General features: G+C 34.6%; 2 protein-coding genes across 2 annotated transcripts; both read right to left on the reverse strand.

The window, feature by feature from the left end:
- Positions 1-1,226: 1,226 nt before the first annotated feature.
- Positions 1,227-4,766, reverse strand: LOC145972886 (uncharacterized). The gene is made up of 3 exons (XM_083101915.1): positions 3,534-4,766; positions 3,220-3,378; positions 1,227-1,877 (listed from the first exon to the last, which is right to left on the reverse strand). The coding sequence occupies exons 1-3, from the start codon at positions 3,804-3,806 to the stop codon at positions 1,686-1,688; spliced, it is 624 nt and encodes a 207-aa protein (XP_082958041.1). The 5' UTR covers positions 3,807-4,766; the 3' UTR covers positions 1,227-1,685.
- Positions 4,767-9,096: 4,330 nt separating this feature from the next.
- LOC145973781 (uncharacterized) lies at positions 9,097-11,129 on the reverse strand. Its single transcript, XM_083103355.1, has 2 exons — positions 10,255-11,129; positions 9,097-10,181 (listed from the first exon to the last, which is right to left on the reverse strand). Exons 1-2 carry the CDS (start codon positions 10,502-10,504, stop codon positions 9,097-9,099), a joined length of 1,335 nt encoding a protein of 444 aa, XP_082959481.1. The 5' UTR covers positions 10,505-11,129.
- Between the last annotated feature and the right edge of the window lie 11,783 nt (positions 11,130-22,912).

Genomic DNA, 22,912 nt, shown 5'->3' on the forward strand with positions numbered 1-22,912 from the left:
TTTAAATATTAATTAGATTAAATAAGTGTTTTTAAAATATTTATTACTTTTACTATTATCTTAAATAAATATTTAATATTAATATTTTGTAGGATAATAGTAAAAGTAATAAATATTTAAAAAAAACTTATTTAATCTAATTAATTTTTAAATAGATATCATACGATGTATGGATATCACACATTCATGATAATAATAATATTAATATGTTAAATGTTTATTATGTTTACCGCATTCTTCAATCGAACACATGATCGCGTTCGATTGCGCCAGTAGTACCTTAACCTACCGCAACCTACCATGACAAAAAACTGCTTGCAGTCGCCGAGTAATTATCGTCGCATTGTCGCGTCGTGTAGTAACGTGTCCGCGCGTGTTTCTTTCATCGAGTGATTTTTAATCGCCAACAGTTATTATTCGACAGTGATTAATAGTGATTAGTGAGAGTCATTAGTAAATTTCTCGTCTCATCGAGTGAGTAAATAAATGTGATTACGTTAAAGTTTATAAAAGAATACAGTTCATGAAAGAAGAAAAACTTTCAGTTAATAATTTAGTGTGGATTTCTTGTCTTTTGCAACGTGATATCTACGTTAAATTTGAGAACGTACGATCTATCGGAAAATTCATTTCTCCTTCAAGCAATTACAGCAATACATCAAAAGTCATCGAACAAGGTAATAATAACTATTTTTTGACGTTATGTGAAAACAGATCTCGGGAAGTCAGAGGAACAGTGTGTCAAAGGAAATTCGTGAAAAGAGAGGGGTTTTTAGTGGGTAGGGAGTACCGAGTTGGTAATTCGACTTGGTACTCGAGTCCCACATAACTCACTGGATCGACCGGTGAGTATGCATAAAATGCATTTTCCCCTCTCTCGTAAAAAAAAAAAAAAAAGTGAGTGAGCGAATGAGCGAGAGAGGGGGGGGAGAGAGAGAGAAAGAGACAGACAGACAGAGAGAGAATGTATGTGTTCGCATGTGTGTCTGTATGTGTATAGCGACCAGCTGATCGCAGCAGGCGCCCCGCGTAAGCACCCGCGTCTGACGGTGAATCGCGCCATCCTTGCCTGCCTCTTGTATTCGACCCGTCATACGTTAACTACTTCCTTTAATAATTCAAAAACTAAGCTTCGGATGAAATTTTGCCAAAGGAAAAATCGTCTTAGAATTCGGTCAAGATTATGTTTTTGCAAAAGCATAAAGTTATTTAGAATCACCCTGTATTTTACAATACGACTGATCATTCTGAGCTTTCAATGAATCACGAGATGCGAGTAAATTTAATGTATGAGCAATACACCGAAATTGCTTAGGAAGATTAATTTCAGATTCATCACAATCATCTAGACCACTTTTAAAATCGATTGTTAAGGTATCTACTTCAGGATCATCTAATTCATCCAGCAGTGATACCGATTGTTCTGTATGAAATACTTTAAAAGCTTTTGCGAAATTAGCTGCGTTATCTGTTATAATACCAACAATTTTTTATTTCAAATTATATTCTTTGTGTATTTCATACAGAGCATTCGCAATCACAGAGTGGGTATGCGCAAACATAATTCGCTTACAAGATAACATGTATGATTTCCTCTGATAATTTTCATCAATAAAATGGCAGGTTACACCCATGTACGATTTATTATTGGCGTTCCAGATATTTGCTGTAGTGCAAAACCAAGGTTATTTTTCAAATGTAGCTATCATATTGGATTTTATAGACATCATCTTACTCAACAAATGATTTTGAAGGGTCCGTCTACATATTGGTTTTATATCAGATATCCCTTCAATTAATTCTATGAAATATGGATCTTCCACCAAAGATATTGATTGCATTTTTTGAATAATAAATTGCTCAATTAATTTATTCACCTGAAAATCAATAATATAATATTAATCCATAAAAGTAAAAAATATTAATTGTACATAAGGATTATATAAATTAGAATTTTAATTTTATATTTCATTATACAGACTATATATAAATATATAAATGTAGCGCTCGTTATTGGTTACGAGAGTGTGTTCGTATATCGGGCGCGTACGTTTTATTTCGATCCGCTGGGAAGAGATGGAGCCAGGAGATGTTCTCTTTTCAAGCACTAGACAGTTAGAATATTGGTGGTTTATTCTAATCTATGTACAAAGTATTTACAGTGGTCCTTAAAAGGACCGTTTGTATAAGTCGTTCACAGTGTGCGCTCTCTATATGAAATGACTGGCCGAGTGCGAGTGTACTTCAAGGGCCCTATGCAGTTATTATTTAGGTCCGCCGGTGGAGACGTAGTCTGCACTCCCTTGTGGTCCGCCAATGGAGATGTAGTCTGCACTCCCTTGTCGTAACAGGGTTTGTCCCACAATCGCTGTCTGATTGGGTAGACTGGTCGAGACAGAGAGGCTGCACCTGGATTCCCCTGTGAACTCTGGGCAGCTGAGTCTGTGTACCCTTCGTAGTCGACGCTATAGGTGACGGTGGCAGCGGCGACAGGGCTGCTGGAACGCTCCAGGGGTCCGTAGGTGAGGTGTATCGCCGTACTCTGATGTCCCACGTGTTTAGCAGATATCGAGGAGGCCTGGTCAGCGGTCGGTCGTCAAGATCGATGGTGGTGAGTCTCCAGGGTAATAGCTGATAGGCTACTCGCTTTTCCGCTGGCTCCTCCTGCGCTGCTGGTCGGCCGTTGAGTCCAGGCGACCGTGGCGTCAAGATTGGTCGTGGCCAGTGTCCCTCTGCTTCAAACGGCCGGGTATTATGCCCAGGTGATCGGGGCGTGAATACTGGTCGTGGAATCCTCGACGGTCTATCGGCGATGATGACCGGAGTTATAAAACTCCACCCAAAAAACTGCAGGCTAAAAGTCTGCTTTATAGAGCAGTGATGCTCCGACAAAATTTTGGAGAGCTTTGGCGACTTCTCAGTAGCGAGTGCTCTATCTAGAGTAGCTATGCCGTGACTCGATGTTTCGTCGTCTCGCGCGGTCTTATATAGCGAGGCTGCCGGATTTCACTTACGCGAAACGGTTTGTCCCTGCGGCCATCTGTCGCTTGCCGCGTACCGAAACGCCTTTGGGCTCGCACAACCGTACGCGTAGCGCGTGTACGGCGTGCGGTTCAATAGGCGCTGTATGTGTGGTGGATCGTAGCCGCCACATAAATATATATACATGTCTTTATAAATTATAAATAAGTATATAAATATTAGAATGTTTAGGCAAACCTTTTCTTTTTTTTTATTTTTTTCTTCATTTTTTATATTTGCAGTCCATAGAGATTTTTTGTTTTGAAGTTTGTTGTTGTTCTCTAATTGAGAATTATTTTCGCTCAGGGATTTGTCTTTTACTTGTTTTATTGATTTTTGGATAGCTGGATGTAGTCGCTGTAAATATATACAATAAATAAATAATAATTATCAGAAGTAGTTTGAATAATAATTGATGATCAAAGAATAGTTAAAGAATAATTGTGTAACAAGAGATGAAGAGAAAAAATCTTTAATAACCTCAAATTTAAATAACATGCAAAAATTCTCACCCTTAAATGTTTGTATAAATTTCCAGCACTGTTTAAGGGCGTAGAAAGTGTTTTTGAACAAATGCATTGTGTGCATTCCACGATTAACGAAGTCCCTTTGACTTCTTTAATTTTAAAATAATTAGACAAGTAAGTTGGTAAACGACCAATAACGTTCACAGTTGAATCTGCGTCAACATTATTATTGTCATTATTTGTCGAAAGTATTTTATTTGGTACAGGTGGATCATCTGCATCGACTGTATCATCACACATGTTGCACGTCACACTCATACTTTATATTTTATCGTCAAGAAATAATCAACTTGGAATGATGCAAGTTTTAGGATTCTTGACTACAGCACTCGTGCACGTACACACTGGACGTGGGACGCAGCCGGCGCGGGATGCGGAAATGCTTGCCGCGCCGCACGGCGACGCAGTAACCAATTAATTCCATAAAAATATATCATCCAAAAAGTAACTAAAATAATACTACGTTTTAGGTACCGGTACACAAGAAATTGTATCTAGGTATAGGTATAGGTACCGAAGAAAAGAAGTACCTCGGTACAATAACTAGGTACGTAAATTTCTACCTAGTTACAGTACCTAGGTACTACACAACACTGGCCCCGGCCCTATCTTAGGGTCCAACCGCCACTGCTATTTGGTACAGTGGGGATTTTAGTATATACTAGAGGGAGTTTAGTATATACTTGGGGGATGTGGTCACTCTACGGCGTTGTGCTCGTCGGTGCCGTTTCATACGGAAGGCCAGTCGGAAGCCAGCATGCACGCGAATACCTCCACCGGCACTTATTTGGTCAGCGAGCGACCTTTCAGGGATCCTCCATGGCAATCGGCATTGCATCCATCGAGTGAGATTCCAACATCGCTCTGGAGTCGCATATCACTGTGTTAAAAAGCAGCATTAGGTGTGAGCTCTGGATAGCTCAGTGGTCTAGAGCAGTTGCCCGGAAAGCGAAAGACTCGGGTTCGATTCCCGATCCAGCTACTTGCGCCTCACATATTTTTCTAGTCTGCGAATATTGTTTTCTAGCAATTATTCGTTAGGCTGAAAAATGTGTGAATGCTCTCTTCACAGGATATGCGTCAATGCCGTTGCCACGGATGGATTCTGTCGCTCGTTGATCAAATGGGCGTAAAAACACGTCCGACCTCCTCCCACATACATCCCTATCTTTCTCTGGATACATAAAAGTATTAAGTCTTGTACATAAAAGTATTAAGGTAAGATAAGTATTAAGTCTTGTACATAAAAGTATTAAGGTAAGATAATCGAAAAATGAATATTTTACTAGATATTTTATGGTTATGTAAAATTAAGAAAGTATTTCAAGCCTCATAACTCGAAAAGTACTTAATGAAAACTAACTTAATTATAGTGTTTTGGAAATCTCTCGAGAGAAGCTACAAGAATAAGTAATAAAAAATAGGAGGTTCTGCTTAAAAAATTGAAGGTGACCTTCAAACGACTTTTCAAGGTCAAACCAATGACACCATCTTATGGCTCCCTTCAAGTCACACCACTTCTGAAAAATTTTTTTCTAAGTAATATCGAGATATTTGACTAACAAAAATACAATGGGACACCCTGTATATATACATATATATGGGGCATTCCATACCAAATCGGCCACTTTTTTAGGTTACCCCTTTCGATTTTTTTCAAAATTTTATATGTTTTTAAGCCCGATGAAAAACGCGTTTATGAATTTTTTCAAATTTTTTTGACCATCCGTTTTTGAAATATGATTTTTTTTCACAATTTGAGGTTTTTTTTTTTCAAATGCTCATAACTTTGCGAAAAATGCACCAATCGGATCGTTCTTTTTTTGAAAATTTTCGTTTTTGAATGCTCTTTCAAGAAAAAAATATTATTCTAATCTAAATTATTGCCTTCATCGTTTATTTTTAGTTTAATGCAAAAAAAGTTTCTTTTCGAGATGTATGCCCCCTTCGATTTTTTTGAAAAAATTCTCAAAAAAACTTAGATGGATATAAGTATTTTTAAAATTAGTCCGATCGTGGCTAAACGTTTAGTTCTATTTTTTTTCTTAATTCGAAAATTTTTATTTTTTTAAATTGTATGTTCTGACTTAATTTAACCATCAATTATTCTTAAATTTATCTATTTAATAATCTTGAAAATTTTTGAACACTGCCATTTGGGTTATTCTATTTTTCTACAATTTTTTTCAATATAGTAGATAGATAGATGGTTTATTGCTGCCCCTCAGGGATTACAAGGCGCTTTTACAAGGAGCGTTCCCGAACCTTTCACAATCCAAAAAATTTACATCCCCCCGACCTGGCCTTTGTGCGACCACTACATTCTAATTTCCCACACCCTCCCTGCGTACTCTCTCCTTCCTTTCTCTCCATCCCTCATCCCCCTTTCCACTCTTCTGACCCTCCTCCTCCCAATCTATGCTTCCTCTCATGCCAGCACCGCTTTCCATCTTCCTCTTCCTCCTCTCCTTTTCTCCTGCGTTTTGCTTTCCCTATCCTGTCTTTCTTCCTTTCCTGTCTCCGTTTCCTTCTGCTCTAATCCTTCCTTTTCATTCTCCTCTCCTTTCCTTTTCCTTCCTGCACCGGACATGCCTGTACAAACTAGACAGAACAAAATTAGTCCGAAAAACAGCGGTTATCGACTCCTCCTCTCTACAACCTCCCCTTCCACCCTTTCCCTTCAGCCTTCTCTCCTATCCCTCTCTACCCTTCTTCTTTTACCCCTGATCTCTTCCCCTTATCCCTACTCATCCCCCCTTCCTCCTCCTACCCTTCCCTTTCTCCACTTCTTACCTTCCTCACACTCTTTCCCGTCTCACCCCTTCCTTCTATTCATCACTTTCCTCCTCTGTTTCCTCTATCTCCTCATGCCACCTATCTTTCTCCAAATCCCATCCCCAAGCCTTCCCATCTATCCAGATCCTTCTATTTGTAACCATCACAACCCTCCCCCTCGTCCTCTCTGTCCTTGCCCTCTCCACTAGCTTCCACCTTATCCTCCTCTCCTCCAACGTCAAGTCCTCGTCTACCCCCACCCCCCAATTCCTCCTTATCTCCCATCCTCTCTCCAGCAATTCCTTCTTCTCTTCCATCTTCCTCACCCTCACAATTAATACCATTCCTACGCTCCCCCTCCTCTCACTAACCTCCCCAATTTCCACCCTTCCTCCCTTCTCCCCAATTCCTCCTTCATGATCCCCTCTATCACCCTCTTCCTTTCCTCCGCGCTGCCCCCCTCTACACCTCTCCACACCACATTCCTCTTTCTTTCTCTCCTCTTCTCCTCCTCCCCTTCTCTCATTCTTTCCCTCTTCTCCAACTCCCTTCTCTCTCTCTCCTTTCTCACTCTCTCCCTCCTCTCCTCAAACTTTCTCCACACTTCCCCTCCTGTTGTCCCCCTGCCCTCCTCTCTTAAATCGTCTCCTTTCCTCTCTCTTTCTCCCCCCATCCTTCTTCTTCTTTCTTCTTTCCTCCTGTTCCTCTTCCATCATCCTCCACCACTCTTCTTCCCTTTCCTCATCTTCTATACTCTCTTCTCTTCCACTCTCCCTTTCCCTTTCTACCCTCCGTCCCTCCTTTTCCCTACCTATCTCTTCCCCCCGCTTTCCCTCCCCCCGCTTCCTTTCTTTCCCCTCTTCCTCCTTCACCTTCTTCTTTTCCTCCACCACCTCTACTCCTCTGTCGTCCTCTCTCCCACTCCACCTGCCCCTTCTCTCTCCATCTACTTCCCCCCTTCCTTCCTCCTTCTTCTCTCTTGTCCCCTTCCTCCCTTCTGTTGTATTTCCCTTTCCTACCCTTAACTCCTCCGCTTTCCTATCCTCCCCCCGTCCCTTCATTTTTTCACCTATCTCCTTCATCCACTGCTTCTCCCCCCGCTTCCTTTCTTTCCCTTCTCCATCCCCTGCCTTCTCCTTTTCTTCCTCCTCATCTACTCCTCTTCTGCCTTCCTCCCCCTTACTCCACTTGCTCTTCCTCTCTCCGCCCTCCGCCCTTTCTCCTTCCGCCTTCCTCTCTCTCGTTTCCTTCCTCCCCACTATTGCATTTCCCTTCCTTGACTTTAACTCCTCCACCTTCCAACCTTCTTTTCTTCCACCCCCATCCTCCTTTTCTCTCCTTTCATCCTCTTCTTTGCCCTCCTCTCCTGCGCCTTCCCTCTCCGTCCTAACCTCGGCTCCTTCACTTTCCCTATCGACCTCCCCTTTCTTCTCTATTCCCCTTACCAATCTCCTCAGCACCAGAACCAACTCCACCATCACCTTCTTCAGTTCCCTGACCTCTTCCACCAGCTCTCCGCCCTCCATCCTGCTGTCCGTCTTTTGCTTTTCCTTTTCCGCCGATACTCCCGAGCTCTTCCATCGAATGAAATGTCTGATGGTGGGAGAACGGCCTGAAGTAAGAGACGGCGGTTGGGGTGCCTGGTCCTCCTGGAGCAAGTGTTCTCGTACCTGCGGCTCCGGTGTGGCATACGCCGTAAGAAAATGCAACCACCCGTCCCCATCCAAAGGCGGCTCTTATTGCGTCGGCGACAGGAAACGTCACAAAATCTGCGCCACGAACGTTAGTCTCGAGAGTTCGCGCAAATAGCTTTCCAGCAAACATATGAACTATTCCGTCATATGTGATAATCATATCTTCCACGTGATTTTCACGCTGTGCCGAATTTCTACAAATTTCGTCAAATTTCAACACTTTATCCAAATATCAGCCATTGTCGCATATTATTCTCCGCCTGATTTTCCATTTCCTCATGGCACTTATACTCACTCACAGAAACGCGATTAATTATGTGATTAATCTCGTATACATCACGACTTTGCACGGCACTTCCGACCGCGGAATAATCACACGAAATACGTACTTTATTATATTATAAAAGAGCAACACAAAAAATACGATTACATTATTCAATATACAAAGCTAAAACCATGCGTCACTCGCTACAACAAAGTTATCTCTATTATTGATATATCAACAATAATGAATCGTGAAGTCAAAGATTAGAGTAATGAAAAATTGTGATATAATAATTGTTTAATTAATGATTAATTTATATATTTACATTTTATGAAAATTTAAAAGATCAGACAAAATATATTTAATTATAAAAATTATTAGAAAAATAATTATTATCCGTGAAAATCGATAGTCGAAAAATCGTAAAAAAAACGATAATTTATAATTTTTATCCCTCTTGCTCGCGCACGCGTGCTTTGATTTTTACTTACAACAAAGTAAATAATCGCGCTTCGATAAAGATTTATTATCACAATGTCGTTTTTCAAAAGTTAATTAATTATTAATTGTAATAATCGCGAATATATTTCGATACTAGTCGTGATCGTGTGTTGAAAAGAAGATAATTCAACAATATATAAAATGTTTCGCATCACTACTTTACTGTTCGTGTGTCCTCACGCGAATCTTTTTTCAATATAGTAATTGAATTTTAAAAAAAAAGTAAGAACTACCTATAACTTAACTGTAAAACTAAAAGAAGGATAATAATTAAAGTTTTTACGTATTCAAACAATAAAGTAATGGAAAATATTTATTTTCTTTGACGCTTGAACAATTTATGGATTTTAAAGTCGATTGAATTTGAATAATGTTTTAAAATTAAACTACCGTTATCATTAGGTATTATACAATGAAGTTTCTGAGTTCCTTTTATAGTTGTCGTTCTATTAAATCGATCATTCAATGCTTCAGTAGCATCATTATAATCTTTTAACGATGAAAATTTCGCTGTAATATTTGGAAGAGTATTTGGTTGTGATGCCCATTGATATAATTCATATGATGTGGTTATTTGTTGATCCACTGGTAACTGTAAACTAGCCCTTGCAGCCATCCTTTTCACTGTTCCACCAATGCCATCGCAAGGTCCTTTGCCATGTGCGGTAGCAAAGAAATGCCATTCTGCTCTAATTCCAAAATCATCTTTATGGTAATAAAAATTGACGAAATTTTTAAAGTTTTTGAACTGCTGTGGTGCACCGTCAGAAAAGCAATAAATATTATCGGGATTGTCATTAATACTTTTTATAAAATCAGTTATAATTTTGGAAAAAACATACACGGCAACGGAATCGTGATTATTACAATCTGATATTATGACTAGACTTCTATGGACTAATTCGTTGTTCTCTTTGAAGTATATTACCACTGGATAAATAGTAGATGTATTGTTATTCCAATGAAAGCCTGAAGCAGCATTTTGCACGACAAATGCATAATTCTCCGCGAAATCACAGACAACGAGAAATTCTCTGTCTTTTAATGACATCTTTAAGGACTTCATAAAACTCGCTTGTTCTTTAGCAATAAATGCATGCGGTAGAAGTGTCAACAAATCTTCACTAAATTTTTCAATGAAATCATCAGAGGAACTGCTCATTGTTTCAAGACTTGTACGTGGTTTTGATATCCAATATTTGTAAATTATGGTGTCGATTTCATTTTGATCAAAAATGTCACGCAGAATATCAGTTAGTGCATTTACTCCCGGACAAGCCTTGCATGTTCCAAGATAACATTCTGATGATTGATTATCACACATAACTGAATTAAAACAATCAGTGTAGTGATTTAACGGCCTTTTGAGATGAGAAGTTAACGAACTTAAATTTGAACCTTTAGGACGAAAAAACAATTCATCATTTGACATATAACAATTAAAATGTGAATAAAATCAATTTATAATTACCAAGCATTAATAGTTTCATATTTTGGTGCATTATGCAAACACAAACTGTGTGCGTCCCATTGCTTCCTGCTAAAACACAATTTTTTGGACGTAACGAAGCGAATTTAGAAAATCCAATTTTATCTTCAGGATAATTTTCGCGATACTTTTGATATAATTCCTTCAAATTCGAAAGAATCAAACGCTTTTGTAAATGTTCCTGTTTACCATCATCATTGCGAACTGAAATATAATCTTTTATACCGGGCATATTAACGCTGACATCGTCATCAATATAGAAGTTAAAAATTTTCGACTTTAATTCATCTGAGAGTAGACGGCCTGTTGAAAAAAAAATTTTAGATAAATAAAAAGAAAATTATACAAGAAACCTGAAATAATCTGAAAAAACTACCTAATCTAGATTCAGGTTTCGAAAGCAAACCTTTGGTTTCAACCAGATTTTTTGCTACATTTACCATATGCCTTGACGCATTCATAAATTCAGAGACTTTCCTCACACTCCATTCTGTAGGAAACAATGTCAAAATTTGTATTTTCTCTGATCTTGTTGTGTCATCGTGGTCAAATTTACTTTTCAATCGCTCTAGTAAGTTCAAAAAATCTCTTTCACAGTCCTCTAAATTTGTCAGTGCATTACTCTCGAGGTGAAATGTATTTTTAAGATTTTGACAGATTTGATTAACTTTATAATATAAATAACGTTCATTATTTAATTTTCGGGGAGCTATTGGAGATTCATTAAGTAATTGTAATGCTTTGTTAATCAGAGGTAGCTGGATTTCAGCGCTAACCTCTGAAGCAGAAGCAGTTGATTGTGACGGTGTTGGTTCACTATGAAATGATAAACTTCCTAAACGAAATAAAAAAATTAATTAATAATTAAAAGGAACGAATTTTATTCTGTAACTGAGAAAAAATAAAAACTGTATTTTTACCTAACGATTTTTCAAGTTCGTAACGATCATTATTATCAGCTATAGTATTATTTGAATCTTTACTGTTGTCATGCTCACTATCGTTAGAATCATTATTATGATTACCATTATCAATACTAATATTATCATTATTATTATCACTATCATCACTAGAATCATTGTTATTATCAGTACCACTACGATTTTGAGAACTATTTTCGCTTGACTCTTTGATCTCTTTTAAAATTACCGACAATTAATGCACAGGTAATGAAAACGACTCAACCCGAATTTGGTCTGAATATCTTCAGAGGCTAATCGTAGACTTTTTTTAATTTTATGTCTATCTAAATTGAACGGGTTACAGCAACGATCGAAATGTACAGTCTTTTCCATCTTGGTAAGATGAAAGATACACAAGACGGATGATAAATTATTAATACTAAGGTAAGAGCCTACACATTATAAAATGAGTAACCTCGAAGTTACTTGACACTTTGAATTATCAACAGTCAATTAAAAAAAAAAAAGGTTATAAATTTTAACCATAGAATAAATAAATTAACTTTCTGTGACAATTTTGTATAAAAAAGTCTATAATCACTAAAACTTCAATTTAAAAACGCTTAAAAAAGAATTTTACAATGTAAACAACAGGTAGTTAAAATGGCATAACATTTACTGGTTATCAAAATAGTACTACGAAGATGGCGATGACGATACCAACATAAAAACATATAACCAAATAATATGGCTGAATGAAAATTAAATTTAGTTCATCATGTGATCAAAAGATGGCTGTTTAGATGTTTATGATAAAACAGAAATGGCGCGATTATTGAAAAAAAAATGAATAAATTCCAACTCGATTAAATTATAAAATAATAAATTAATAAGTACATAATAAATTAATGAGAATATTGATTTAACAATTTTTCTTATGGAAAAGAATAATTATCCAAGTATACGCTTAAGAAAAATTGAGTCAGAACATACAATTTAAAAAAATAAAAATTTTCGAATTAAGAAAAAAAATAGAACTAAACGTTTAGCCACGATCGGACTAATTTTAAAAATACTTATATCCATCTAAGTTTTTTTGAGAATTTTTTCAAAAAAATCGAAGGGGGCATACATCTCGAAAAAAAACTTTTTTTGCATTAAACTAAAAATAAACGATGAAGACAATAATTTAGATTAGAATAATATTTTTTTCTTGAAAGAGCATTCAAAAACGAAAATTTTCAAAAAAAGAACGATCCGATTGGTGCATTTTTCGCAAAGTTATGAGCATTTGAAAAAAAAACCTCAAATTGTGAAAAAAAAATCATATTTCAAAAACGGATGGTCAAAAAAATTTGAAAAAATTCATAAACGCGTTTTTCATCGGTCTCAAAAACATATAAAATTTTGAAAAAAATCAAAAGGGGTAACCTAAAAAAGTGGCCGATTTGGTATGGAATGCCCCATATATATATATATATATATATATATATATATATATATATATATATATATCTTTAAATGATAATTAAAAATAATTTGCGTTGGAGCGTCTTATACAGATCCTTTTCTTTGATGATAAAAAATACACACACACACACACACACACATATATATATATATATACATATATACAATATATATATTGTGATGTTTCTCAATTGATAATTTGTAATTTTATACACAATATTTCTCCTCGAGGTGTTAGAGAGGAGGATGTTAAAGGGGAGCGAAAACGTCGTCAAAAACACAAGGATAGAGATACTCGCGCTTGGAGGCAGTGTTGCCAGGTGAAAAATATTTATATCCCCAACCATCTTATTAAAATCGTGCCAACTGTTATCTAAAAATCCCCAACTTAAAATTGATTCAAATATTAACATAGAATACGATTCAAGGGGCCTTCTTTTGAAAAATATCGCATACGATATTTTATGAATGCTATCATGATGTTATACTTAATATTCTAGTAACATTCATGAAATATCGTATACAATAATTTTTGAAAATGAGGTCTCACGATCAGATCACTCTTAAATGCTTTAAAATGTTGCTTATCTATTTTTTATTTGGAAGAAAAGAAAAAGGAAAAACATTTAAAACGTCAATTAGATGAATTAATAATTAATTAGTTGACAGCTACAGTTGCATAATATCAATGTTTGCTGCCGATGTTATTAAATTAAATATAACAAATCTTGTACAAATAATAAACTTTTTATTACAAAATACATAGTAAAATGTAAATAAAAATACAATATTCCCATATAAATCAAAATAAAAACTTAGTTTTTACATATTTATATCACAGATGAAATATTACTTTAATTACTTCTAAAGTGATACATATGTTCATATAATATAAAACAACATTTTAACCAATTAATTCTCACTAAAAAAAGTATTCATATTCATGGAACTTAATCATGGAATTTCTAATCTAAAAGAAAAAAAGAAAAACTAAAAAGAAACTATAATAAAACCAATTTTAAGCTAATAATAATAAATATGATGACAAAATAAATGAGATAAATAAATTTATCAAATTTTCCCAAAAAGTAAATATTTACTAATAAATTTTCGCTTATTATATTTGCTCTATAAAAAATTCATAAAAGCTGGTTTACCAGCTAAAATGTCGATAACTATGCCACCATCAACCTTTCCTTCGCTTCTTATCCTTAGACAGTAAACTGCTTCGATGTTCCCATGAACAGATAGATGCGAAGTGGAGGGAAGGAAAAGAAGAAGGGAGGAGGGCAGCAATTACGCGTAATTCGCACGTGTTGTGAGAAAATGGCGGTCGCTGGATGTGTTTTTGTCCTTAATCGCGGCAATTTTTCTGCCATTACTAAGTTTAAGTTTCGGCACGGCTCTCGTTTGCTCGACACGATCGGCGGCCAACGCGCGATCTTCGTTTTCTTTTTTTATTACGGTCGTGCTCGATCTTGCCTGATCTGCGGAAGAATAGAAAAGACGCGCAAGAAACAGCAGTTGTGGCGTCGTTGCACTCATTAATCTCGAAGGCAAAGAAAGAACCGTTGCACAGTAAGCCCGCTCGTTACTGAGAACGACGAAATTCGCAATAATCCAATTGGAGAGGCTATAATATCACAGCTCTCTATACCGACAATAAATTTCTTATCTATTTATTTATCCGATTTACGATATCCGGTTCCACAATATACAGTATAAAATTTTTATTTCTACGCTATTATCGCGAATAACAAAAAGATTCACAAATAATCCCATTTAACGTATGAAGCTCGGAATATGGTAAAAAAATGTGTTCCATATCGCATAAAATACGCACCATTTTTACTCTGATATCATATATCTGAAAGTAAACAAAATAGAAAATAAAGAACATATTATAAAATTAAACTCAAAATTATATACATGTGTGTGTGTGTGTGTGTGTGCTTTAAATATAATAGAAGAATATTTAAATAATTGCAGTTTTAAATCATATTAATGATCTATATGCATTGATTTTCATAATTCGAAGTATAATCCAATCTCTATGAAAATAATAAAATTTTTTCTAATTTGTATTAATCGTTTTTTAATTTGCAAACTTATATAAAAAATATTTAATATAATTTTCCAGTTATTTAAATTATGATCAATATATATTTCTTTAACAATAAAAGCGAATCATTTTATTTTTCTCATAATTAATTCTTTACTAATCCTTTATTAATCTCTATACGTCTACATATTTCTTTCTACCGTTGATTTATTGATCGAAGGATCGTGTCAGAACGGTATTAAAACATTATCCGTTTCTGGGACAATGAAGTAAATATGTCGAAGGCGATGTAGAAATACGATCAGCTGAACCTACGTCTTAATATTTTTCGTTTCCTCGTATATCTTGCCACCTGCACCCGTTTCTCAACTTTTTCATCGAAATGTCCTTTGCATGTCTTATAAGGATTCCGCGCAAAAATGCAAAAACCAGAGTCTGCAATGAATCCGCGGATAAATGAAGCAATAAAGTAAAATCTGCGACGTGACAGTCTCAACAAGACGACAAATGAAAATTTCGGAAAACTCGACATAATTGGAACGGAAAACAAAATGAAATACGTAATAAATACATTACTATATAAGGAGTTACAATTAAACAAATTAATATAAAACATTTATTTAAATTTATATTTTTTATTTAACTTTATTTTATTCTTGTTTTTGTTACGTCCGATGGACGTCGTGATTCTTTTCTTTCTTTGAAGCTATACAAAAACTATACGATAACCATGTGCGCGGGTAACTCTCGACGATATCCAAATCAAGGAAACGAAAAATAATAAATGAGCCTAGACTACGCGGATAGCATGTCATTATAAATAGAAAAATTCCACTAAAATAAAGAACTGTAATAAAATCGAACTCGCATATGTTTACAGTTGGGACGTCCGTTAGAACCATTGGAACTCTAGTAACAAAGCGATCCTTCTTAAGAATCGCACCAACTATAAACATATGTATATCTAACCCTTGCAGCGGATATCTGACACCGAGAGACTCGAAGCAAAAAAAGAGATAAACAAAAAAAAGCTAGAGCTAAGGATGGTCAGTCGTTGGAACTTAGAAATTTTAAACAAAATCGGAACCAGAGCCGCAATAAAAATTTTATAGCGCTCCACACGTGAAGCTATGAAAACAGAAACCCTTCAGGGCTGTAGAATCTTAAGCGGGCAATCAAAAAAAAAGGGGGAAACTAAAACAATTCGCCTGGCCACCCTTAAGCGCTAGTCGAAACGCGAAAAGACTCTCGCAAGTCATAAAATCTGTCCGCTAAGCTCCCACTCTCTGCTGGATAGAGCCAAATTTTGGAACCAAAGGGCCAGCCTATTACAATCTTAGAACCGCCTTTCCCTCCAAAATCAGCCTCCTTGTTCTTAAGAAGGGGGGCAATCGAAATTATCTCATTCGCTCAAAAGAGATTCTCACTATCCAGAAAAGAGGAGGAGCAATGACTTTAAAAACTCGAGCGCAAGACGCGAGACACAGTCTTTCCGTACTCAAAATTTTCCGGCAACTGCCAGTACTTCCTCCGCAGTTTGTGCGTCTGATTCTTAGCTTTCGCGAGTTAAATTAACCGATCAAAAAAAAACCGCGAAGTACACGAAGTGAACGGAATCCAACATCAACTGAGTCACCCGATCTCCAGCATTGGGGCCACCCAACTCTCCGACCCCGACTAGAGACCCGTCTTGGCTAAATCGTTTTTTTTATATGTGTATCAACGCTCTCAATAAGTAGTAAGTTTAAATTTTCTCTCACTCCTTATTTCTCTTTCCCATTCGATTGGCGATATCAAAAACGATCTTTAGGTAATTAAAGAATTTGAGCTATAGATCCTTAAAGTAATAAAAATTTAATCAATAATACTCTCGATCAGTTAGAATTCCATAGCAACCATCAACAGTAATTTATCGTTAACAATTTGATTCCCCTCTCCACATAACTCTTATCTATTCGTTGCAGATTTCAGAATTGGAATTCACGAATATTCCTCCTATCTATTCGTTGCGGATTTCAGAATTGGAATTCACGAATATTGCCCCTATCTATTCGTTGCGGATTTCAGAATTGGAATTCACGAATATTCCTCCTATCTATTCGTTGCGGATTTCAGAATTGGAATTCACGAATATTCCTTCTATCTATTCGTTGCGGATTTCAGAATTGGAATTCATGAATATTCCTCTTATCGATTCGTTGCGGATTTCAGAATTGGAATTCACGAATATTCCTCCTATCTATTCGTTGCGGATTTCAGAATTGGAATTCACGAATACTTCTCTACTCTCCAAAGATTCTTTACAGCAATCTATCCCATTAGCTTCCTTTAATCTTCTTCCCAATATAAAAAAAAAATATATATATATATATATATATATATGCATATATAATTATTTCTTCAAATTGTGACCGGATATATTTCAAATGAAGGGATTAGACGATAAATAAACCTTAAGGATCGTTTCTTGATAGAGACCTAATATACCTGATCGATCATCTATCTTCATCAATAATTACCGTATCTAAATCGCGTATCTTCAATTTTATTAGTGTCGCCTCACAATTCGCGGTCAAACAATAGGCGGAATCGCCGGAGCAAACGGTTAAGAGAAGGGCTGGCTCTATCAGAGTCCATTATCTATATCAATTATCGGCGATCCAATAAATCATTCAACCACTAGTATAGGCAGTAATAAACTCGACACTAGTACACACCCTCCTAACCCCTCTTCCTCACCCCTTATCCCGAATTATTCTCCTCCCCGGGACATTCCTCGACTTCCCCCGGCACACCTGTACCGGGCCCCGCGCCGTCAATTGCGTCAGGCCCCAGATCTCCTACCCCGACTCCACCAGAACTTTCTCCTTCACCAGCTACTCCTTCTACCCTCGCTTTTGAACTCTCTCCTTTGTCTTCTCCCGCAACCTCCTTAGAATCTCCCTCTCCTTCCCCCATACCTGTTATCATCATTGATTCAGACCCTCCTTCCCCTTCCACCCCCTCAGAGTCTTCAGAATTCAGCGACCCTCTGGAAGATTTCGCGAGAGATCTTCCCGACCTTGAAGAAGATTCCCACGACTCCGACTTCCCTGCCGATTCCCCGTCGGAACATCCTCACCATAACGAAACACCTGAACCTCCCCATCCTGATTCTCTAAATTATTTCTTATCTCAGTTCCCCCTCTTCGATCTCCCCATACCTGAAGGAACATTCTGCGTGGGCCCAGGCCCAGTTCGCCACCAAGACCTATTTAATCTCATAACCACCGCCCCTTCCAATTCCGTCATCCCCTGGTACCTCCTGGGTTATCAACTCCCTTTAGCTGTCCCTATCCAAGCCCTCTGGAGGAGGTTTCCCCTTTCCACCGCTAGAATTGATGAACTCTGACCCTACGCGTTTCCCCCTCACCCAATAAATTTGTACATAATGCTCCACTTCCTGTAACCTACACACACATCCGCAAGCGACGAACTCTATACTTCCTTTAATGAGTAAACGTTATTCACATTTTTATTACACATTCACTTTTATTTTGTTTTAAACCTTATATTATATTAATTATATGTATATTGTATTAACCAGTCAGAATTTAACTCTTAACGTAAATTCTTCCCTGTATATTCTGACTGATGACCTCCGAACGATTGTAATACCCGCGAGAACATATACATTCACACACAAATACCCACCAGCATAGCTATAACTGTTAAGATGTATTTTTCTTTCTTTATTTTTGCATAATATATGTATTTTTCACGTGATGTGTAATTTAATTGTTTAACCCATTCACTTCTATAAATCCTAAGATCGCACTAGGTCCCATCCCGCGTAACAAGGATTAAATTCCTTTACCGAAAAGGGACCACCGAACGAATAGGCTTAAGAACTCAGCGTTAAAGAGACCTTCGGTCGCTGACCTGTGTCAGGCCCTTCACATTCGTTCGGCACGATCCACACACACACGTCCGAATAAAGTGTGTCACGGGATAAGTAAGTTACGTTCTTCCATACGTCCCATCCTTTCCAGGATCTGGACGTAACATTTTAAATATATCACTTATGCCTTAAATTTTCAATACTTCAATTAAAATTGTTGAGATGTTTTCACATTTCTTTCCTTTTTTTTTAGTACCAAGGGACTCGCGGATGATGTATTGTTTCGAATGAAATATTAATTAGGAGTCGCCACATTATATGGCAAACTATTTTTTCCTTTATACGAAAATATTCATTATGATTCATTAGCGACGTCCCGTGTTTCGCTGGCATATTATTTATCATGCATATCTCGTTGACTGACATTAATTAACGAAAGCTGTACTAACGTTCAAAAGAAAGCGAAAAGTGTCGACAATATTTAATAGTACATGTTTCGCCTCGGAAAAATTTTCGTAAAATATTTGGGAACTCTGTCAAAAAGTTGGACTACGCCACAGCTTTGTTTACGCGGCTCTTTGCTCGCGCGAACAAAAGTTATTATATATGATTTTTTCCATTATAAAAGCACTGCAAAAAATTGTTTTTTTCGTAAATCGCGTAAATTCCATTTTCTTGAAAAAAATAGATTATCAAAGCCAGTCTCAGACTAGATAGTTAATTTGTGCTTTTATAAACAACTAACTTTGTATATGTATATGATTATAAATTAATAAAATAAATTGCGCGCGCGCTAAAATATATATACATATATAAAAAAATTCGGCATAATAAATTTTAATCTTGGAAATCATTATCCGCAGAAAGACAATCTATTTTTTAATTAAAAGGGGATATGGATAAAAACGTTTATCGATATATCACATTAATAACTTTTCTAAATAATCGGCTTTAAAAATCCTTTGATGATAAAGTTTCATCAAGTATTATTCCAATATATTTAATATGTTGTGAATATATTTTCAATTTAGTTTTTATCCGCGTGTAAATATACTTGATTAAATTTTTGAATTTTTGAATCGTTACAATATTCTCTTTAGAAACCAGAAGCTACACAAAAAAAAGATTAAAAGTTCTCAGAAAATCCAAAACGTCATTAATATTCTTATGAAACAATAGAAAAATCAAGTACACTCATGTACACATACGGAACACACTTACAAGAGGAGTATCAGGTAGTGCGACCACCAATTTTGACAAACTTTAAATATGTTTTAGAGCTTTAACGCGGCGTCTCTCGACTGCTCTTGTAAAATGTGGAATTAATAATAATAAATTATATGTGGAGAGTAAATTCAAATATGAATAAATTGAAATAATAATAATTATTACTTCCCTCATGTATAATTTTTTAAATTTAATATTTAATATTAATTTGGTTAATTATTAATTATTAGTACTTACAAATAGATATAAATGTTATTTCAAACTTTTTTAATCTTACATTTTTTATTATTAAATATTTGTTAAATTCTTGTTTTTTATTATTTACTTTTTTGTTTTTGTTTTTATTTTATTCCTTTTTATTTACTTTTTCGTTCTGTCTTTATTTTTTTATATAATTTTTCTTTTAATTTATTTAATTTTTAATTTTAGATTTTTTGTTTTTATTATCTTATACTTTTTGTTGGCAGCAGTCGGGAGTACTTTTTTTCTAAAAAACTTTATTTCATTCTTTTAAAAGTAGTTTATTTACTTCTTTACTTGTTTTTATTTTATTATTTTTTTAATTAATTTTTTTTATTATTTTAAATTATTCGTTTCTTATTTTATACTTTTTTTTTATTTATTATTTTATTTATCATTATTATTATTTTTGTTTTTTCTATTTTATACTTTTTTTATTTATTATTTATATATATTATTATTACTTTTTTATTATTTCACAATTATATTTTTTACATTTTGTATTTGTTATTAAATAATATGCATGTAATAATTTGTATCTAATAATGTAACATAATGCGAGACAGAATTTTCTACATAGTCACATAATTATGATTATATAGTATTTCTACAATCATAGAAGTTTATATATTTGTTTATATATTTGTTGCATAGCCAAGAATGATTGTAGAAATATCATACCATCATAATCATATCATCATTTATGGCTTCACAAAAGGTTTCTCTCACATTATGTTATATTATTGTTGTATTATTTATTAATAATAATTATTTTATTTGCAGCATAGTCATAATAATAATTATTTTATTTGCAGCACATAGTCATAATAATAAATAATATAATATAACATAATGAGAGAAAATAATCTTCTGCGTAGCCATATAATTATGATTGTATGATATTTTTACAATCATTCTTGGCTATGCAACAAATATATAAACTTCTATGATTGTAGAAATATTATATAATCATAATTATGTGGCTACGCAGAAGATTTTTTCTCATATTATGTTATATTTTATTGTTGTATTATTTATTAATAATAATTATGTTTATTTGCAGCATAGTCATAATAATAAATAATACAACAATAACATAACATGAGAAAGAATCTTTTGCATAGCCACATAATTATGATTATATAGTATTTCTGCAATCATAGAAGTTTATATATTTGTTGTGTAGCCAAGAATCACATTGTAGAAATATATAATCATAATTATATGGCTACGCAGAAGATTATTTACTCTTGCATTATGTTATATTATTTATGTAAAAGTTTATATATTTGTAGCATAGTCATAATAATAAATAATACAACAATAATATAACATAATGTGAGAGAGAATCTTCTGCGTAGCCACATAATTATGATTATATAGTATTTCTGCAATCATAGAAGTTTATATACAAGTATATTTGCTGCGTAGCCAAGAATGATTGTAGAAATATCATATAATCATAATTATATGGCTATGCAGAAGATTATTTTCTCTCATTATGTTATATTATATTATTTATTATTATGACTTTGCTATAAATAAAAGTAATTATTATTATTAATAATAGAAAGAGAGAAAAGCTTACCTGTTTAGGAACACTTGCTTCAGATATATCCATATTATCCATGCTGATTTTTTAATAACTTTACAATTTTTATCATTAATCAACAATAATAATTTGACATGTAGGATTATGTCAATTATTATTGCCGCCACTACTTCGAGATGTCTCCAACTATGGCTGCGTTCAGCAGGAAAAGCTGCTTTGCAACTGTTGTAAAATTCGTGAATCTGATTGGTGTATGCTCTTAGATTCAGTCAAAATTAAGAGCATACACCAATCAGGTTCACGAATTTTACAACAGTTGCAAAGCAGCTTTTTCTGCTGAACGCAGCCTATATTTCCCTATACGGATGCTTAGAACGAATCTTATTGGTGAATCATTTTTGCTTCTTAGTTTTGCTCGCAGCCAATGAGAGAACGTATCGGCGAAATAATATTGTTTTTCCGCTTTTTATTAATAGAATAAAGAATAATAATTATATGTTCTAAACCATCCTTAGTTAATAAAAAACTGATGTGCAAAAGATGACACCGAATTATGTTATTGTTATCGAGAAAAAGGCGTAAGAACCGATCCGAGTTCGGTGAAATGCATACTCCCTCCATCTTTTTGCCAACCGTAGGTTGGCAGCAGTCGGGAGTAATAAAATAAATTTTATACTCCAGTTCCAGGTTAAATTTTTTGTTATTAACTTTTCACTTTATGTTTAGTCTTTTTATGTTAGGAACATTTTTAACTCTACTCTCTCTAATTGTTAAAAATAAAATTTTCAATTTGATTAAAAAGTACCCAAATTGGAATTGAAAGAGATTAATGTAGACAACTATCACATTACAATCTTTTCAATACAATGTAATTAACTTAACTGAATTAACTAAAAATAAAAACAGTTCTATATCTCATATCACAGATAAAGACATCACAAACAGAACATAACTTATGACATTTTTGATTTGTAATTTGATCTAAATCATGAATCTATTAAATATAATTGATACTTTACTTTCGTGATCTGAATTATAAGTTAAAAATGCTATTAGTTTTATACATGTTTTACAACTTCTTATTTCCTTATATCCTTTTACTTCATATAAAATTATTTTAATTCATTCAAAATGCAAAACGTAAATAATTGGCTTATTTATCTTAAGTCTCTAGTCAAAGTTTAGTTTTTATACATATTATCATTGTTTTTGTAACATATTTTGTGAAACATTAAAATTAAAGCATGACTTGTTTTCTAAATTAAGATAGTCTTTGCAATAGAGAATGCTACAAAGGGTGTTTGTTG

The sequence above is a fragment of the Camponotus vicinus genome, unplaced genomic scaffold (genome assembly GCF_025532165.1).
Source record: "Camponotus vicinus isolate PSW18456_S1 unplaced genomic scaffold, iyCamVici1.0 SCAF_6, whole genome shotgun sequence".
NCBI classification, from domain to species: Eukaryota; Metazoa; Arthropoda; class Insecta; order Hymenoptera; family Formicidae; genus Camponotus; species Camponotus vicinus.

Bases quoted from the DNA above. Each gene is read 5' to 3' on its own strand.
- LOC145972886 (XM_083101915.1), bottom strand. From the start codon at position 3,806: ATGAGTGTGACGTGCAACATGTGTGATGATACAGTCGATGCAGATGAT. The intron at 3,379-3,533 runs GTGAGAATTTTT...ATATATTTACAG, and splicing joins ATTTATACAAACATTTAAGG to CGACTACATCCAGCTATCCA. The intron at 1,878-3,219 runs GTTTGCCTAAAC...ATTGATTTTCAG, and splicing joins AAAATAAAAAAAAAGAAAAG to GTGAATAAATTAATTGAGCA.
- LOC145973781 (XM_083103355.1), bottom strand. From the start codon at position 10,504: ATGCCCGGTATAAAAGATTATATTTCAGTTCGCAATGATGATGGTAAA. The intron at 10,182-10,254 runs GTAATTATAAAT...TTCGTCCTAAAG, and splicing joins TATGAAACTATTAATGCTTG to GTTCAAATTTAAGTTCGTTA.